This window comes from Cenococcum geophilum (assembly GCF_001692895.1).
Source record: "Cenococcum geophilum 1.58 unplaced genomic scaffold K441scaffold_53, whole genome shotgun sequence".
In the NCBI taxonomy this organism is placed as follows: domain Eukaryota; kingdom Fungi; phylum Ascomycota; class Dothideomycetes; order Gloniales; family Gloniaceae; genus Cenococcum; species Cenococcum geophilum.
The window spans coordinates 570,840-588,813 of NW_027137611.1; the positions used below are offsets into that span (position 1 = coordinate 570,840).

General features: G+C 51.5%; 6 protein-coding genes across 6 annotated transcripts; 5 read left to right on the forward strand and 1 right to left on the reverse strand.

The window, feature by feature from the left end:
* The first annotated feature begins 3,849 nt into the window (after nucleotides 1-3,849).
* K441DRAFT_644315 (putative NAD(P)H-dependent D-xylose reductase xyl1) lies at nucleotides 3,850-5,463 on the forward strand. The gene is made up of 3 exons (XM_067646747.1): nucleotides 3,850-4,209; nucleotides 4,419-5,212; nucleotides 5,339-5,463. Exons 1-3 carry the CDS (start codon nucleotides 4,056-4,058, stop codon nucleotides 5,366-5,368), a joined length of 978 nt encoding a protein of 325 aa, XP_067499293.1. The 5' UTR covers nucleotides 3,850-4,055; the 3' UTR covers nucleotides 5,369-5,463.
* Nucleotides 5,464-6,204: 741 nt separating this feature from the next.
* Nucleotides 6,205-8,436, forward strand: K441DRAFT_699585 (uncharacterized protein). Its single transcript, XM_067653170.1, has 4 exons — nucleotides 6,205-6,281; nucleotides 6,507-6,672; nucleotides 6,835-7,124; nucleotides 7,301-8,436. The coding sequence occupies exons 1-4, from the start codon at nucleotides 6,241-6,243 to the stop codon at nucleotides 8,046-8,048; spliced, it is 1,245 nt and encodes a 414-aa protein (XP_067499294.1). The 5' UTR covers nucleotides 6,205-6,240; the 3' UTR covers nucleotides 8,049-8,436.
* A 770-nt stretch (nucleotides 8,437-9,206) lies between these two features.
* Nucleotides 9,207-9,713, forward strand: K441DRAFT_680839 (uncharacterized protein; the record flags this gene model as incomplete). Its single annotated transcript, XM_067651406.1, has 1 exon — nucleotides 9,207-9,713. The coding sequence occupies one exon, from the start codon at nucleotides 9,207-9,209 to the stop codon at nucleotides 9,711-9,713; it is 507 nt and encodes a 168-aa protein (XP_067499295.1).
* Nucleotides 9,714-11,201: 1,488 nt separating this feature from the next.
* K441DRAFT_680840 (uncharacterized protein) lies at nucleotides 11,202-12,748 on the forward strand (the record flags this gene model as incomplete). Its single annotated transcript, XM_067651407.1, has 5 exons — nucleotides 11,202-11,283; nucleotides 11,349-11,405; nucleotides 11,551-11,664; nucleotides 11,722-11,937; nucleotides 11,967-12,748. 5 exons carry the CDS (start codon nucleotides 11,202-11,204, stop codon nucleotides 12,746-12,748), a joined length of 1,251 nt encoding a protein of 416 aa, XP_067499296.1.
* A 737-nt stretch (nucleotides 12,749-13,485) lies between these two features.
* K441DRAFT_269744 (Pre protein translocase Sec Sec61-beta subunit) lies at nucleotides 13,486-14,645 on the forward strand. Its single transcript, XM_067640871.1, has 4 exons — nucleotides 13,486-13,692; nucleotides 13,980-14,184; nucleotides 14,356-14,451; nucleotides 14,510-14,645. Exons 1-4 carry the CDS (start codon nucleotides 13,690-13,692, stop codon nucleotides 14,542-14,544), a joined length of 339 nt encoding a protein of 112 aa, XP_067499297.1. The 5' UTR covers nucleotides 13,486-13,689; the 3' UTR covers nucleotides 14,545-14,645.
* Nucleotides 14,646-15,115: 470 nt separating this feature from the next.
* Nucleotides 15,116-16,286, reverse strand: K441DRAFT_269768 (uncharacterized protein). The gene has a single exon (XM_067640872.1). It carries the CDS (start codon nucleotides 16,157-16,159, stop codon nucleotides 15,299-15,301), a length of 861 nt encoding a protein of 286 aa, XP_067499298.1. The 5' UTR covers nucleotides 16,160-16,286; the 3' UTR covers nucleotides 15,116-15,298.
* Between the last annotated feature and the right edge of the window lie 1,688 nt (nucleotides 16,287-17,974).

Below are 17,974 nucleotides of genomic sequence, written 5' to 3' on the forward strand. Positions count from 1 at the left end.
GCTAGTCCTAACGGTTAAAAGGGCGGCTAGCATAAATCTGCTCCTGTTTTACCAACCTAATATAATACGCAGTAAGCTGGTCACTATAGGCAAGCCAGAGCCGCTTAGTAAAATCGTTAGAAGTAGTGCTGCTATAAGGGTTATCTAGAGCCTAGAGACTAAGCTAATTAAGGAAGATGCTTTTATAGACGCTATAGGTACCCTAGATAGTACCCTTATTCTCTATAATAGCACCAAACTGCTAGAATTTGGTCTTCCCATTGCTAATATATTGTATACTTGGCATCTAAGGAAAAAAATCACTATCTTTAAAGATACGCTCTATACTAGTAAGGTAAATCCCCTTTATTGCGTTAGTAATAAGGTAACGGCTAATTTATAGTAATAACTCGTCGCCAAAGCTAGGAGAGCGGTAGATGTCCTTAATATTTAGCGGGATAGTTAAATTGTATATTAACTAACATAGCCCTAATAGAGGCAGTTTAGGATAATAGACGATGGTAGTAGTTATTAAGGAGTGTATAATAGACGTATAACCAAGTAGCTTATCGCGCTTTATATCCTTAAAGTTTATATTATTATATATAACAACTATCTAGGGGTCATGCGCTAGCGTTATAAGATGCCTCTATAGATATTAGCCCCTAGCTAGCTAGTAGTCTATAAAGGCTATACTAATTAGCTTATAAGTTTATAAGAGTTTATATAAGTTCGGCTAAAAGGCCGGTGCTAATAGATATATAGTGCTGATATAAAAACTAACATACCTTTGCCTCTTTAGCAATACTACCTATAGTACAATTTGCGGAATAATAACTATAGTATAATCTAAAGCCAGCTAATATCTTAAATACCCTTCTTTTTATACTAGAGCCTATAAGATATATATCCACTACTAAAGAAAAGAAATTAGACTACTTCTTAGCCCGAGAGAAACAAATTATACTAGTAATAGTATATGCCCACCTCACTAGCGTATCCTGGCTATTTACCTTCTAGTCCTCTGCTTTCTAATTGCTATAACTAGCCCTATACGCCCGCTAATTGCTAAGTAGTTATATTAAGGTTGCATGCCATCCTAGGGCAGTATCCTACATAGAGCGGAAGGCAATATTAAAGTCTAAGTCCTTAATTTTCAACGTTTTATTAAATATAGTAAAATATAGTTCCTAGATAAGGCGATCTAACTCCGCAGTATATAACTCTATTTATATATATAGGATATTACTTAGCTACGGGTTTCTTATAACTACATTTAATAGAACCTAACGCTACTGCCTAACGCAACTATACCAACGGTACTTAATTATAATTCCCTTCTCCCCTATATCATCCGCCCTAACCTAAGCAGATAATAACTAAGCGAAGCTCTAACCTTCTTCTTTTAATATGTTAACTACGGCTTATAACCTCCGCGCGCGCTTTTCCTACCTCCTACAACGCCTTAATAAAGGCTTAGGCGCTTTATTCTTATTACTACCCGTCTAGTTATCGCCTATATTATTATCACTATTAGAGAAGGAGGGCTTAGATAGTTTAATAATGTTTTCTAACTAGCTAGAAAGGCTAGAAATAGAGGGAGGATAGCTAGGGGTGTCTTAGTCGGAGTAACGCCCACTTAGGGCACGGCTGGGCTCTATTGCGGATGGATTCTATAGAGTGGGAGGAGGGCTTTTAAATAGAGGTATTGGCGAGTTAAGCGGTAGTATATTAGGGGGCGATATACCGCGTTAAAGGCGATATAACCGTTATCTACTAGGCAGGCTAGCCTGCCTTTATAAATCGCGCCTATAATCTCTCAGACGCTTCGCAGAGGAATTGGGGTGGCAGGGGTGGTAGGGAGTGGCGCGGCGTTCTATTGGCTAATAAGTACCCATGAGTTGGAGCGACCATCTGATTGGCTCATAAGTTTGCATAAGATGGCCTGTGGCGCTGAAGTGGGGCGGGAGCAGGGGGGTGGCCGCCTCCTCAAATTCCTCGGCGAAGCGGATGAGTCAACTGAGATAAACAGAAGGTGGGGGGTTGACTGATGACTAAGGGTACAGGTATCAACCTCGAGTTTGCAAAGCTTTGCCATGAAAGATATTGTCAAGTCATTATTGGAGATGTGCGATTGACGCCTGAAGCTGAGGAATGGATTGCAACAACGAAAGAGTCGACATCAAAAGTCCTATATCAGCAAACAGACGTAGCAAAATAGGACCAATTGCAGGATTTGATAAATGCGGCAGAGAAGAGTTTTGGAAATGTTCCTGACTTGGGAGGACTTGTTAGCCTTGTGGCATTCTGAAAATGTTCTGAAACCTGTTTCTAGATGCGTCGCAGGCGCAGGTGTCTTCGAGCCTTTAGGTGATTGAGTTTATTAGAGCGAACTGTCGAACGACGCGCTAATTGCGATCGTCGTCCTGTTTCCTATGTGGGTATAGATTAGGGGTGTCCCGGCTATTTCAATTGACTATATATATTGAGGCTCAATAGCCTACATTAATTCGATAGAGTTCTCATTCTTGACTGCTCCGTTCGACACGAACACTCTAACTTTCTCCAAGGAGTGGTTTAACTTCTGGGAAGATCCTGGAACCGATGGCTATAAGTCGGTTGATATCAACGTAGCTCATGCAATCAAGTTTACTCGAACGAGTATTCGAGCGCTCTTGGGGAAAAATAGGAAGGGCGTTATTCTCGCCGTGGGATCGATCGCCAGGCAAACGCCTGACTTCACCAGGCCTCTCTGTGTAGCTACCAAACATGCAATTTCGGGATTCGTGCGAAGCCTTGCGTTTCTCGATGAGTACCCCGGCATCACGGTAGTTTGCAGTGCTCCGGCGTATGATTTAACTTGAGTAGTCGTGGACGCATCTGCTGATTGATGATACAGGATAGTCCTTACCCGACTGCGGACAGACTGCCCTGAGATGAAGAATTATTCGGTGATAGAGCATATTGCTTTGGGCCCGAAAGATATTGCTGAGAGCATGATTGCGCTGGCGGGGTCTGGGATGTTGGTGGCACGGTTCTCAAGGTAGCCGACGGGCAGCCATGGAGGGAGGTCCCAGCATATAATGCTCCTCCACCGGTAGGTGTGGGTGCGAACACGAGCAGATTGCGGCAGACCAGCGAATCCTGGATATATTGGAGAAGGAGAGAGGCGTCGCATTGAAGTCGTAAGCGCCAAGTCACGTGAGAAATCCCAGCATCACCAGAATGGTGATTGGTAGAAATCAATCTAGATATGCATTGCCAAGTGTAGTTAAAATGAGTGTAGACGTAGTTTCTATTCCACGAGTCTGGATGTGGTCACGTTCCCAAAGCACGAGGACTGTTTCGTCAGCTAAAACCAGACCGATAGTCTTACCAGGTGGAAAATTCGACGGGCGATCTCCGGCCGTTTCCGCAATTGAGATTATCTGGCCTCATCCAGCTATTTAGCCGGCACAGAACGGTAGGGGAATTCATCTGTGCAACAACTATCGATCCGGCCTCAAACCTGCGCAAGATGCCTTCGTTCAGCGTCACAATTGCCTGGGCCACTTCTCGTTGGAGTATCTCATCACCCAGACGGGCGGTAGTATGTACAAATGTGGCGCGGAGCTTGATCGTCCTGACCAGAAAGGTTGTCATGTCAAATACCCTCAATGTTGTCTCACCGACAGATGTCAAACGTAGAGGTCTGGTCACGGCGTCGCGGTAGTTTACGAGCTAGCTATCCTCTCATTCTGCCCTGCCTAATCTAAATTGGGTGGTAAAAGGGACCGCTGGCTGGCTGAAAACGCTCCTGCACAGCACTAAGGGTGGATCTCACCATGGCGAGTTTTGGCTGTGCGGTTTATATAGAATGATCGCGTCGGACGAGATGCCAATCTTGTTTTGTGCTTAATGTGCTATTCTTCATTTCACGACATTATTAGAACACTACCTGCAATATCAGTGTCACCCTCCATATCATTTCACTAGGTCATTGACACTCACATCAGACTCACTTTCCAAGTACTGCTCTTCCATCTTTGCGTACAAGAACAGCTTCTTCACAATTATATTCTTCCAAGAAAGCCACCATGGTGAACATACAGGTCCCAACGATCAAGCTCAACAATGGTGCTGGGATGCCGCAAGTGGGGCTGGGACTGTGGAAGGTGGACAAGGGCACCTGCGCTGATGTTGTATACAATGCCATTAAGGAGGGGTACAGATTGTTCGATGGGGCATGCGGTACGTACCTCAATCGGTCAGCTCCTTGCTCGACAGCCTCATTTTGCCCAGGACCCCCAATTCCTCTCCCTCTCTATTCTCACGGCTGCTTTGATTCTTCATAACATTCCCTGCCCGGCAAGTCCGTTTCTCAGCACCCTTCTCTTTTTGCTCTCATGGTTGCTTTAAATATCCACCAGTCCTCTAACCACACGCTCACGCTCCCACAGACTATGGCAACGAGACCGAAGCGGGCCAAGGCGTTGCGCGGGCCATCAAAGAAGGCCTTGTCACACGCTCTGAGCTCTTTATAATCAGCAAGCTGTGGAATTCCTTCCACGACGCGGAGCGGGTCGAACCGATCGTGCGCAAGCAGCTCGGCGACTGGGGCATCGACTACTTCGACCTGTACTACATCCACTTCCCGGTCTCGCTGCAATACGTCGACCCCAGCGTGCGGTACCCACCCGGGTGGTACATGGACGGCGCGAGGAAGGAGGTGGTGCGTGGCAAGGCGACGCTGCAGGGCACGTGGGGCGCGATGGAGGCGCTGGTCGGGGCCGGGCTGGCGAAGAGCATCGGCATCAGCAACTACAACGGGGCGCTGGTGCTGGACCTGCTGGCGTACGCGCGGATCGTGCCGCAGGTGCTGCAAATCGAGCACCACCCGTACCTGACGCAGGCGCCGCTGCTGGAGCTGTGCCGGCGGGAGGGCATCGCGGTGACGGGGTACTCGTCGTTCGGTCCGCAGAGCTTCCTGGACTTGGGCATGAAGTTCGCCGAGGACTTCCAGGCGCTGTTCAGCCACCCGGTCGTGGTCGCGGTTGCCGAGAAGCACGGCAGGACGCCCGCGCAGGTGCTGCTGAGGTGGAACACGCAGCGTGGCGTTGCCGTCATCCCGAAGAGCTCCTCGCTGGAGCGGCTGCGCCAGAATCTCGACGTGTGCAGCTTCGACCTCAGCGAGCAGGAGCTTAAGGATATCAGCGCGCTGGATTGCGGGTTTAGGTTTAACAATCCTTTGAACGTAAGTCTTGCGTCTCTCCCTCGCATCCATCAAACCGGCCGGGCGGTGCCAGCGCAAGTGTGGCGTCTGAGCTCTCGAAATCCGGGTGGCCGGGTAAGTTTTGGGTACATGCTAACGGGTAATTAGTACGGCATCCCTGTTTACAACTTTGTTTAGAAGCCGCATTGGCTGGCTCCCGGATAGAGCGCATACACAGCAGGCGGGTGTTCTTGAGGGGCAGCGGGCGCGGATGATATAAGGTTTGCTGGGAGATGGGGAGTCGGGCTTCTGCTTAGTCGGTGCAATGCAAACGCGATAGAGGGGACTATATACGGCTACACACTTTCCGATATTGCTCGAACCGCGAAACGGGATTTCCAGAGTATATCAGCACGCTGTGTCGCCTTCTAATCTGGCGAATTGGTGAGAGTGATACTTTGGACGAGATCATCACCCGGAATACTACTTTCGGCATCTGCCTCTGCTGCTCATTGCTTTTGTTCACTTTGTGGTCTGACGCTCACACGGGCCGCCGCCACATCCGTAAACTCCGTCCCTTCTCCGATCCCACCCAGCTCCCCCTCCCCATGCTCGTCGCAGTAATCAACCCCTCCACAATCCCCAATGCAAACCTAGTCCAACCATGCGGAACTCTACCACCAACTTACCCTTCCCTCATGCATGAACCGAGTGATCAGATCGCCCGGGCAGGCCAATCGAGACAGTCCCTCCAAGACCCGCCTCATCCGGCTCTCCAACCCTTCCCACGCATCGGGAGCCAGCGGAAGCGCCAAATCTTGGTGCAAAGCTTAACCGCATCTGCGAGCTTCTGATAGGCCGCGTGGCTCAGCACCTGCTGCAAAACCTGGCGGCGGTAAAGGCTTGTGCGTGTTGTTTGATTTATAAACCCGCTGGGCGCCGGCATCTGATACAAAGTCCCGCCGGTGCTGCTGGTGTTGCTGCTGGTGTTGCTGCTGGTGTTGGACTGTAACTGCGTGCTTTGCTGTTGCGCTGCAAATACCTTGAGGGTAGAAGTGCTGGAAAACAGAATGAAGCTTGCGGACGCTGGGAGCGGGGAGGCGGACGGGCGGTATGTTTGTTTCTTTCTCATTTTCTCGTGTGCTTTCCCGCGCCACACCTAAACAGCTAAGGTTATCTGATCGAACGTCTGCGGGTTGAGCTGCTGGGGTTGAGCTGCAGCATGCTCTGCTCTGCTATCATTATCCCTTCTACTACCATTACCATTACCATTACCATTACATTATTTCGGCTCCGTTGCTATAGTGGTTCGATACTGATATGACGTGTATACTAGCCGCCTCACGCTCGTCCTTAGCACCCTCGCCCTGTTCGCACATTCTCTCTCAGCCATACTGCTGCACCACCTTCCCGCAGACCCGCTGAACCTCGCGTCCAATTTCGCGCTCTATTCCGTCTATGCTGCCGTGCTGAGCGCGCTGGGGCTGGCTGGCGCCGTGAAGGTACTCGCATGCTTCATATCTTCCCTCCACTTCAAATATAACTTGCCACCATCGCCGCATACTCTCGTTCGGCACGGCATCAGCTCCGCCACTTGCCCATTCCCATTCCCATATCCCATATCCCAAACCGCGACCTTAACCCAGCTAACATACCTTTTACAGCGCTCCCCCACCTTAGTCACAATCTTCACGCACCACCTCCTCATCGACGCAATCCTCAGCACGATCCCACGCGTGCTGCTGATCCCGGCCATCGCCAGCATCCCAGGGACGCTGTGCGCGGAAGTGGAGTACCAACGCTCGCAGCTCTCGCCCCGCGACGCGCGCGCCCTGTTCGGCTTCTGGACCGCCGACCGCTGCCGCGCGGGCTTGTGGGCCGCGCAGGCGGTTGTGGCGCTGCTGGCACTGGCTATGACGGCCGTGCAGTGGTGGTGTGCGTGGCGTGTTAGGGGGTATGCGCGGTGGTTGGAGGAGAGGGATAGGAGGGAAAGGGAAGGGGATGTTGAGAAGAGGGGGTGGGGGGAGGGAGAGGAGAAGGAGAAGGGAGGGATGAGAAGCGGAGAGTGGATATGAGATTATGATTATGCTTTGCTAATCCCTCCACTCATGAAGCGATGAATCTACTCAGTTTTACGCTGCGGTCCCTCGTCCTCGAAGCGGACGGGCAGGTTGATGATCGTGGTGGGCGCAGTGTGGTCTGCTGCAATCAGCCCTCTCTCGCCGGTGAAACACGCTGGAAGGCCTCTAGATCCCCCATCCCCTCCCCTCCCATCCCCCCGGACGCACTCACCATCCCCTCGACACGTCTCCCGCACAAACAGCTCCCCGTCCTCTTCTCCCTCCCCAACGCCGCCCTTCCTCCAAAACGCAAACGTGCAGCACTCCCTCGCATTATCCAAATACCTCGTATACGTCCTCGCCTCCCTCCACCCACAGCTCCGACAGCCGCAGCCGCAGCGCGCCCACCCCTCCACAACCCCGCAGTGCATGCACATCCTGCCGACGCGACCAACCCACTCGTTCCTCCGCGCCTCCTCCCCCGCCCCGCCGCCCGTCCGCACGACCCTCGTCAGCCGCCCCACATGCCACGCGCAGACCCCGTCCGGCAGCCGCACCACCTCGGCCGCCCGCGCCCTGCCCCCGGCGTCCCGCGGCGGCAGACACGCCGGGCTGCTTGCGGAGCCGAAGAGCGGCGCCGGGTACAGCGCCTTGCACAGGGCGCAGCGGCGGTGCGGGGGGGGCGCGGGGTCGGGGTCGTGCGGGGAGGGCGTCGGGGCGAGGTGCGCGCGGATGGCGAGGCGCGCGCAGCGGGGGAGGTCGGCGGCGCGGAGGCGTGGCAGCGGGGGCAGCGTGCGTCTGAAGGTTGGGTGCGTTAGGTGGAGGGAGAGGACGGCGTCGGGGGCAAGGTGGTCGGCGATGCTGAGGAGGAGTTCGGGGGGGAGGGAGAGGAGGGTTGGCATTGTGGCGCTGGGGGGAGGGAGGGTTGGTGGTTTGGGGTGAGGAGGATGAGGTGGTTGGAGTGGTGGGGCGAGATGTCGTAGGGTAGTAGAATGAGATGCCTTAAAGTAATAGAGCGAGATGTGTTGGAAGTGGCAAGTTGAAATGCCTTGAGCGTAATAGGTGGTAGTGCCTTGAGGGTAAGGCAGTAAGTGTATTGGTGGTGGTGCCAGATGCTGTAGGATTAGAGAAGCGACGGTTTGCTACTAAAAGAAGCAGCGGTTTGATACTAATGGAAGTAGCGGTTTGATACCATGCTATTTGTGGAAAGTGATCAGTAGTGAGGCATGTCTCGCGTTAGTATAGTCGGCCTGTGGCAGTGCGTCGGCTTTAACTACAGTTGGTTTCAAGATTCCTAAACCTTGCGTGAACAACCCAAAGTGGTGGGTAGGAATGTATGAAATGGCATGCACCATTAGCAAATTCCATCTCTGCCAGTGCAGCGTGACGGCCGTTTTACTGTACGGACGGAAGGAAAGAGCTTTCTCCTTAAGACAAGGATCAAGTGATTGATGGCAAGGACTGGTGACTTGATCTGACTTGGACTGCCAGCTAAAAAATATACGCATCGACTTTGCTTGTGCCACACAGAGGGAATGAAACTAGACGCAGGTACAAGAGTACAACATTTAATTAAGAGCATGGAATAGGCTGTTGTTGGTAGGGGGCTGAGCTCGGCGACGTGCACGTGACAGTTCACGGGCCAGTTCATGGGTCACGATCGAGCTCAATAGATTCTTCCTCAGAGCCTCTTATATATTCCGCGTCACGCCTAGTCAGTGATCTGATAACTGTTATGTGCGGTATATGAAAGGCCTCGTGCTCGCGATGACTGCCGAACCTTGTTTTTTTCGTTCGGCTTTGGGAGCAGGAACATATTGAGCCAAACACGTCCCAAGACGACGGTGGGTGGAAGCCAAGTCGGAGGTTGGCAGGGGACGAAAGCTTCAAAAGGGAAATAGGAAGCTAGGGAGGCATGTAGGCAGGCTTGTAGGCAGGCTTTGCGCAACAGTTACCGATATTAAAGAGCACCAGCAATGCAGAGCGGGTACAACGGTGTTCCAACGGCTTGGTCGCATCTCCTTGTTGACGCCCTACGCAGGGCCTCCTGCTCGTGGTCATCGTCCCCTTTTCAACACCACGGGCCTGCCTCCTTCCCCAGCATCGGAGCAAGCTCACACCAGTTATGTAATAAACGAAAATACGCTTTGCGAGTACGATGGCGTGGATGGCGGACTTTGGGCAGGCTTGGGCAGGATGTGCCCCCAGCAGGTCCAGGTGGATCATCGGACCCCAAGCTGCGCGATGCAAACCATGTCGCCCTGGGGGCCCATCCACCGCACCAGTCAGCGTGCGTCGCATCCAGCCCCTCTAGCGCTACACCCGCCGCCCTCGTCAGATTGTGGCTTCACAAACCCCCCAGGGCATGCCTGACATTTCCAGACCCTCTCGCCGCCGACTGCCTGGCCAATCTGTTCATGGGCTCTTTGTGGGCTTTCGGTGGGCTTTCGTCCTACCTCGTCAAGAAACAGCGTGGGACTTGATAAGCCACCAAACGACTCTAACTAAACTCTCATCATGCAGATGGTTAATGCTCGTCTTCTGGTCATGTCCATCACTTTGCGCCATCACCAACCAACCTGTGGCAAACAAGCCACTGCGCAATGTATTCCCGCTTTGCTCATCGTCTTTCTCCACTGACATGTGCTTACCATAGCTTGCCGAGGGTGGTATGGGTGGGTATGGGTGGGTATGGGTGGGTGCGGGTGTGGGGAAGTGGCAGCTCCAGCTCTTTTACACAAAAGCAGGAAAGTCGCAAAGGCAGGAAGATGGGAAGATGATGGTAAAAATGATCACGGAGCCCTTCCTCGAGACTATCACTTCAGGCCTAAAGCGGACAGCCTGGGAAGCAAAAGCATCAATCCCTGCTTGGTTTTGGTGATACCGCTCAAGGCGTGGTGGTCGGAGGTAGGCAGCTCGAGGTGGGGTATGCATGATTGGCATATGCAGACTTTTTCGTGCAGCGGCATGCCTCAAGCGTGCCTTTTGTCTGTCAGCACACAGCACACGCGCTCTCTGCTGTAAGATTGTAACAAAGAGCGGAGAACTGGTGATGCCCGCTGCTGCTGCTGCTGCTGCTGCTGCTGCTATTCATGCCGACCGCTCGGACAAGCGAGTTTGCGGTCGGGTTGAAAAGGAGAGTGGTTCAACAATGCCGTTGAAAGCGACCTTCCCGAAGTCTGGCTTTCTCGGGTAGATGGTCTATTCGCTAAAACCGCAACCCGCAGAACTGGAGTTAATGGGAGCCTGGTCGGCGGCAACGTCATTTCATCTGCAGAGACTTCGCGACCATGGCGATGCTGAAGCGGTGCTGGATAAATGTCAAGGTGGGGGGCCCCGCGCAGAGTTGCAAGTAGAATAATCCATGGACAGCCTTTGGCTAGATATACACGGTGTTGGGAACCACAGCACAAAGAATCATTGCGTGCAGACGGTGATGGCCCGTGAAGCGGAAATTAGTGCGTCTGTTCTTTGGCCTTAGCGCAATATATCTCCTTTCGAGGCTCCTCGACCCTCATCTCATCCATCTGCCTCCTCCGCCCGATCACTCTTTCTTTCTCCCCTCGGGACTCGACTTACCCTCCCTCTCTCCTTCTGCGCGCCCACGCAGATTGAAGACTGGCCATTCTTTCCCCAGAATTATTATCCAAATCCCTTTTCCTCGGTAAGCCGCAGTGTTACCTTATCTCAATGCCAATCTCCGCCTGGGGCGCGCCAAAATCTTTTCTGGTCGTCCCGAGTCCAACCCTCATTTTACCCTCCAACTCCACCTGTACATAAACGCTTACCACTGCAGCCTCGCACCCCCTCACCCCCCTAACCGTTGCTGACCAATAATCTTCCTTTGAAGATTCCTCATTTTCTCCTACGAATCGTTCCGACACCTTCGTTGCGAGCAGTAATCACCAACCTCCCGCTCCGCACCACGGCCGCAACGCCTCTCTCTCACAACAAGCTCTCCTTGTGCGGAAATGTCCTACTACGACAATGCCTCGTGGCCAGCCCCCGGGCGGCAGCCATCTTGGGAACAACCACCGCCTCCATCGCGATCAGGTACATGCGTTCAGTCAGCTCGGGGAAGCCGAACAATAATTGGGACTGTCAGTAACAATCAGCAGGCACAAGCTCGACCGTAAACCGAGACGAAATTACTGCATTCAGCGCTCAGTTTGAAGGTATGTCGTCAATTTTTGCCACTTTCTCGATCCCGGATATTATCAAGTCGCTTTATATGCAACCATCTCTGCGCATTGGCAGAATTTCCAAGCCGCTAAAACCATGGCTATGCATGCCATACATAAACTGACATACCTTCTCCAGAGGTCGATCGTGCTGCTGAAAACCTTGCGAAGAGTGGGAAGTCATTTGGGGTGCCTGGAACCGGCCGTCGGGACTCTATGCCCGTCATTGCGGGTCGTCCGTACTCTGAGTATGGTAAGATTACTTCCAAAAAGAGTGAGCGATTCTCCAGCAAGTTCTGACCCAACTTAGATCCTCGCATGGGCGGACCTCAGCGTCACCACTCCGTGAGCGAATACGATGGACTGCGATCGCAGTCCGCCTCAAATCTTCAAGGATACTATGCTAGCCAGCGCTTTGCGCCTCGCCCTAACGATGCCGATCAGATGGCTCAGGCTAAGCGTCGGATGGCAGCTCAACGTGAGCGGGAGCTACGCAACTATCATCAGGAGCAGCAGTATCACAGGAGTAAGGACTCTGAAACTGGGCAATAATAGTGGAAGGACTGTTGGTTAACGGTTTAGGTGTAATTGCAGACATTTCTGGTGCGAAATCCGATCGATCTATGAGTCCCAACGCGATGAGTGAAGAGGAACGCCGTGAGCTCATTGCCCGTCAACACCGTGCCTTGTACGGCAATGACTCCGCATTGTATGGAAATGACGGCAATCGTACATCGAGCCAGGACGCCAGGGTTGCCACCACTGCTGCTGGTCGCGGCAATTCCCCTTTGGCTTTTGATCCTTTTGGCATGCAAGCGCAAAACGCCTCCGCCGAGGGTGCTGTCCAGATGCCTCCCAGAGACCAGATGCCCAGCAAGGACACTACCTCGGGCACCCAGCGATCTCGTGCCAACAGCACCTCCTCGCCATCATCCAATCCCACAACCTCGTTCAGCTTGTTTGAGAATACACAGCAATCGAGCCGCACCTCGACCTCGTCCCCTGGTGGGTCTCCTCCTCGTCAAGGTGCTAAGGCCACCACGGGAGCCGGCGTAGCTCCCATTGGCACTCGCCCTGCTCAGAATCAAGGCCAGCCCGCTGGCCCAACGCTGAGCAAGCGATCCACCACTCCTCTTCCCTCACCTCTCAGCTATGCCTACAGTGCTAGCGAACAACACAACGGCAGCAATAATAACAATGAACGCTCCACCTCTGCTTCTTCCAATCCGTCTTCGAGCGTGGCGGACAAGGGTGTCGGTCTTGGATGGGGCAGCAACAGCGTCGTTTGGGGACCATCGAAGAATACCCTCGGCGTTCAAGCCTCTGTTTGGGGATAGAAAACTTATGTGATTTTCGGGGAGTTCGATGCACATCCGGAGTTTCTGCATTTCAGGTGTCCCGGGCATAACTGTATCGGTCTTCCAAATGGGTGGGGCAGGGATAAAGCGGGTCGTGATCATCCCGCTGGGTTACTTATTTTTCCAGCGTGTTCAAACATGCTTTGCATCATTCCTCCGGGTTCAAATGGGTGTGCGCGTGCTGCTCTCTGCAGATTGGAATCGTGTTTTTATGCTGGCGGGCACTGGGGGCTTTTTTTTGTAAACGGGTTCTGTATGTCGAGTTCAGAAAGGGCTTTTGCAAGGAGTGCTTTGAGATGTAGGTTTGGCTGTCTTTTCCATCGTTGTTTGGGGATCTGCTCTGTCTTGTTTTCTCAAATCCGGCCGGTCGTTCAGGGGGTGTTTTTGCGTGTGGTGTGCTTTTGCGCGTCTTTGCTGCTTTCCTGGGGGTTCGCGGTTTTTGGGAAGGTCAAAGACAGGAGGGAGCTCGTTCCATAATCTCGGTTATTTGGGGCTCTGTACATTCATCGGACGTCTTTACAGACGGTGGGGATGCGATTTGGGTGTTAATGGGAAAAAGTCGTTTTTTACGGACGCATTTGCGATTCATGGATAAACGTGCGAGAATGATGGCTGCCTAGCCGCTATTTAATCTGCAGTCTACCGATGTTCGTAGGGTATAATGAAGCAAGCTGGTTCTTAAATGGCGTTATACATACGTGCTAGTCAATAATACCCTTGGCGACCCTTTTGAGAAAGAACCAGGGTTGGTCTCGCCTACGCAGAGTCCCAACTTTCCAGGTTCCAGAAGCGTGGCCTCTTAAATCCGCATCCATCTTTCCACAGCACTAATTCCCATCCAGTCCACTCTATACCACTCTATACCACTCAATTCTCTTTTCCACTTCACCACATCCGTCCAGCGACACTAATCTTCCATCATGGTGAGCCATTTCCCTTTTCTCAAGCCGTCACGCACAATTCTCTCCATGGACGATCCAAGAGCACTCCAGCAGCTGAAGACTTTGATATACACGACTGCATTGCGCACAAACACCCCATAGATTCTATGCTTCTACATCGCCATCTCTCATTACAACATCTCGTTCCCACATACAGCGCATCTCCAACCCTCAACCCGTCACGTCACCAGAACCAGAACCAGAACCAGCACCCTTTCAACACTCAGTCTCCAACAATATGCTTGTACTAACACGCATCTTCTCTCTAGTCTTCCCCGCGTCCAACCTCCCCCGTCAATCCACCAGCCTCCTCAGGCTCCACGACCGCCCGCCCTTCGTCTCCTAAACCCCCAGGGGGCCCCGCGACAGCGATCAGGAGGAGAGCAGCGGCCGATCGGGCAGACAAAGTGGCGAGTGCGCGGCCGAGCAGCACGAGGGCCGCGGGAGCCGGTGGTAGCAGCTCGACCATGCTGAGTAGGTCTCCCCTCGTCATGGTGGACAGAAGATTCGGGGCTGAATCAGTCACGGCGATGAAAGGGGCAACGGGAAGGGCACGAGCTTCGAGGACGAGCAGAATCCGCAGGAACAGCGAAGATGCCGCTATTTGGTTAACTGGTTCATTTGCTAACGTACACGTGTTTCTAGGGCTCTACACGGACGAGTCCCCCGGGCTGAAAGTCGACCCTGTCGTCGTGATGACGCTGTCCGTCGTCTTCATCTTCAGCGTCGTCGCGCTGCACGGTGAGTCCCCTTTCCCCTTTCCTCCCTTCCCTCCCCACCCACTGACACCCGCCCGTAGTCATCGCAAAAGTCATGCGCAAATTCTCCTCATAACCGCCCCCTAGAACCTTTCTCTCAGCACAGTGGTCTCGCACCTTAGCACCTCCCTACGGTGGCGATGTCGAGTTTGCTTCTCCCTCCCTCACCCCATTCACCTCCATCGTTATCACAACTATCTCTCCTACCATCTTACCTTACCCCATCTCTTCTTTATTCGCTCGGGGACCGCGCGCGCCTCGATTTCAATGGGTTTTTTCAGCGCGTAGAAAAGTCGGGTCGTTTCTGGTTTTTTTTTTTTTGGCTCTGTGGCCCCCTTTTGTGTGACGGGTTTGCGGGCTGGAGGGCCGGGCGGTTTGCGTATTGGTGTATTATAGGGTTCAATGGGACTGCTGTGTGTCTGAGATCTTCTTGCGTGAGTGGTTTCTGCTCATATGTGATGTGATGCGTGCGGGTGTATGCTGATTGGGTTCTGAGTTCTTGGTTCATAGAATCTGATGTTTGGGGATAGTTCCTGGGTTACGGTTTTGGTTTCCTGTTTTCTAGGTTCTGTTTCTAGGATTCTGTTTTCTGTATCCTGTTTTCTGTTTTCTGTTTTCTGCTTTCTGCTTTCTGCTTTCTGTTTTCTGTTTTCTGCATTTTGTTTTCTGCTTTCAGTTTTCGTTTTTCAGTTTCCTGGATCAGTTTTCGGTTTTCTGAATCTTGAAACCTGTATTCTATGTTCTGTATTCTGTTTCCTGCTTCCTGTTTCCCGTTTTCAGTTTTCACTATTCTGTCCCCTAGATCCCCAACCCTCTCCATTCTCCAACTCTCAAAGGTTCCAAGTTCTGGCTATGGCCATGGCCCATATTTCTAGGTCGGCCGCGTTAATTGAGATGTTCCGCTGTGGGGCTATTGGAGGGCGTCGCATGATCCCGGCGAAAGGCAATACAAATGGCGCGCCAGTGATGATCGGGGGTGTTGACCTAAGGTCAATCGTCGTAACTGCTGTACACACAGCGAGATTTCGGACTCCGAGTGGCGCAGACCTTGTCGCGCTACGAGTGACGGTGACAAGCTCGTATTTTTCAAGGCGAAAGGTACGTTGAGATTTTATGAATGAAGCCAGAATTACCAAAGTAGTATTATTTGGGGACACCTGGGCAGAGAGCCACCACTGCGCGTTAATACGCAGACGCGCTAAAGTCTCTTGCCAACCAGCCTCGATAACTAAGGCGGGCCATGGCTGGGGACAGATAGGTGCTAACGTGCTATCGGCTTCTTTGAATGAATTGTTTGAGCGATGTTGGTACCGGGTTGATCCAAGGCTGACGTAATTATGAGCAGGCCGAAGGCCTATACGCCCCATATCTTCTCGTATAAGGTCCATCAGGCCAATGTGCATTATTTCCTGCACTCGGCCTACCATCTTTACAATTAATATACTATCATCGAGCTGCAAACGAATTGGGTAACGGCGTTGGTCGATATACTTTAGCTTTGAACAGTCGAAGCCCGAAAAAACGATCCACAGCTGCGTGTCATCACCATCGTCCAGAGCTCGTAGACGGTCTGTAACGGCCTTTCTGAAATTGGCAGTGCTAAATGGCAGTACTTGGTTTTGCTCTAGCCCTGCTGCGGGCGGAATTTTAAGAGTCGTGCCGAGCTCGAACACTGGTGGTTCAGAAGTCATGATGATGAGCTAGAATTTCCAGAAGGCGGTATCTGGCGTTCGTTTAGGAAGGAAGTATCTGGCGTTCGTTTAGGAAGGAAGTATCTGGCGTTCGTTTAGGAAGGAAGGAATTGAGGAGGCCTCACTTCACCTCGCCACGCTAAAAACTCGCAAATGCTCGCTTAATTTGGCCCACTACTAAAAATGTTAACCTCACCTGTTACACCTCTTACCTCGACATCCTCCCAATCTCTCCAACCGTCTACGTTCAGTTATTAGGGATATGCAGGACAAGGCAGGATAGCAGAGGATGTCGGCAGATCCAGGGGCGATGTTAGGAAATCGTGCATTAACACGACTCTCAGGGTATCTATTGGGAATGGTATCTCCGGAATTCTTTTAGACATTTTGATACCTATCCCTTGGGCTGGTAGCGTCCTACGATAATTGGACCGTGCGCAGAACACCAAAACGCTAGAATCAAAAGTACGCGTACAGCGATGTTCACGACCAGCTTCACCCCCCCCCTTTAGCGAGCGCTGCGAGATTTCAAATTCGCCACGCGCATCCAACCTCGCTTGATTGCCGCCAGCTGTACATAGTAATTGTAGCGAAGCCGTATGCTTGGCTGCAAGAACGTCGCGATCCCGCAGTGTCGTAATCTTCATCAGATATCATGAGGTTTCCACCCGTATGATATTGCCAAATTTCATCGACCTCTCTGCAGAGACAGCGTTGTATTCGCGTTTTGGCGGCCACAAGGGAGGCGTAGTTATGGGGGAGAAGGGGGAGAAGAGGAAGCGTACGTCTTCAATTTGATTCCCCTGGCCAACCAAGGCGTTTCTCCAGGGCAACCAAAAAGGTCCTTGCGTGTGGCCACAGCCGTTCGCTACAGGTACTACGTACAGCTAGTGGCAATCAAGCGAGGTTGGATGCGCGTAGCGAATTTGAAATCTCGCAGCGCTCGCTAAAGGGGGGGGGGTGAAGCTGGTCGTGAACATCACTGTATTACCTACATAGATTCAGATATTATATATGCCCTCCAATCGTACTTCTAATGATATAGACTTTGTTCCACCAACTTAATATTTAATTCCACCGACTTGAAAGGCCAAAGAACCCCCGCAGCCGTGGCCGTTGCCCTCCTTCGAGCCTTTATATATCGCGAATTTTAACAACCATGGCACCCTAAATCTTCCTCTAAACCTCGCTGTTTGCGAAATTCCGTTCTACAGAAACGATAAATATTGGTTACCCTATCTTGAGCGACTTAACTCCAAAAATTGGGTGTATATAGCAATTGCATATGGAAATTAGCAGATTCTACGACCTCATATTTTTCATCACGGAGCCTTGATCCTATTGATCCTATTGGCCAGTTCTTATCGATAATGGTAGGACGAATTGTACCAGTCCAAGGGATATCGGAGGGGGCATTATTACCTGGTTCTAGCCTAGTATTTAGTAAGTACTACTTGTAGGGACAGAGCTATAACTGAGATGCTATAGGAACTCCGCCCTAATTGCCTTTAAAGGAAGGTCCTAGAGTTAAGTTGCTCTTTAGAACAGCTCTGCCTTAGGGTCTCGCTAAATATATTAGATATTATAAACTTTAACTTTTAGGGTTGTAGTATAACCATTAACTGCTGTTTTTAGCAGAATAGTTAATAGGCTAATACTTAAGTACTAATTAATACAGGAGCTAGTAATATAGGATTTATTAATAAGATTTTTATGTAACATAATAGTTTTACCCTAACCTCCCTTACCTAGTATATTAATGTATTTAGATTTAATAGCAAACGTACTATTTTAGGCCGTATTACCTATATAGTA

What these genes read in the sequence shown, in the direction of transcription:
- K441DRAFT_644315 (XM_067646747.1), top strand. Translation starts at nt 4,056, where the DNA reads ATGGTGAACATACAGGTCCCAACGATCAAGCTCAACAATGGTGCTGGG. An exon ending in ATTGTTCGATGGGGCATGCG is followed by an intron (nt 4,210 to 4,418) that starts GTACGTACCTCA and finishes ACGCTCCCACAG; the next exon opens with ACTATGGCAACGAGACCGAA. An exon ending in GGTTTAACAATCCTTTGAAC is followed by an intron (nt 5,213 to 5,338) that starts GTAAGTCTTGCG and finishes ACGGGTAATTAG; the next exon opens with TACGGCATCCCTGTTTACAA.
- K441DRAFT_269768 (XM_067640872.1), bottom strand. Translation starts at nt 16,159, where the DNA reads ATGACTTCTGAACCACCAGTGTTCGAGCTCGGCACGACTCTTAAAATT.
- K441DRAFT_269744 (XM_067640871.1), top strand. An exon ending in TAGCAGCTCGACCATGCTGA is followed by an intron (nt 14,185 to 14,355) that starts GTAGGTCTCCCC and finishes ACGTGTTTCTAG; the next exon opens with GGCTCTACACGGACGAGTCC. An exon ending in CAGCGTCGTCGCGCTGCACG is followed by an intron (nt 14,452 to 14,509) that starts GTGAGTCCCCTT and finishes ACCCGCCCGTAG; the next exon opens with TCATCGCAAAAGTCATGCGC.
- K441DRAFT_699585 (XM_067653170.1), top strand. Translation starts at nt 6,241, where the DNA reads ATGAAGCTTGCGGACGCTGGGAGCGGGGAGGCGGACGGGCG. An exon ending in GGCTGGCTGGCGCCGTGAAG is followed by an intron (nt 6,673 to 6,834) that starts GTACTCGCATGC and finishes TACCTTTTACAG; the next exon opens with CGCTCCCCCACCTTAGTCAC. An exon ending in TGTGCGTGGCGTGTTAGGGG is followed by an intron (nt 7,125 to 7,300) that starts GTATGCGCGGTG and finishes GAATCTACTCAG; the next exon opens with TTTTACGCTGCGGTCCCTCG.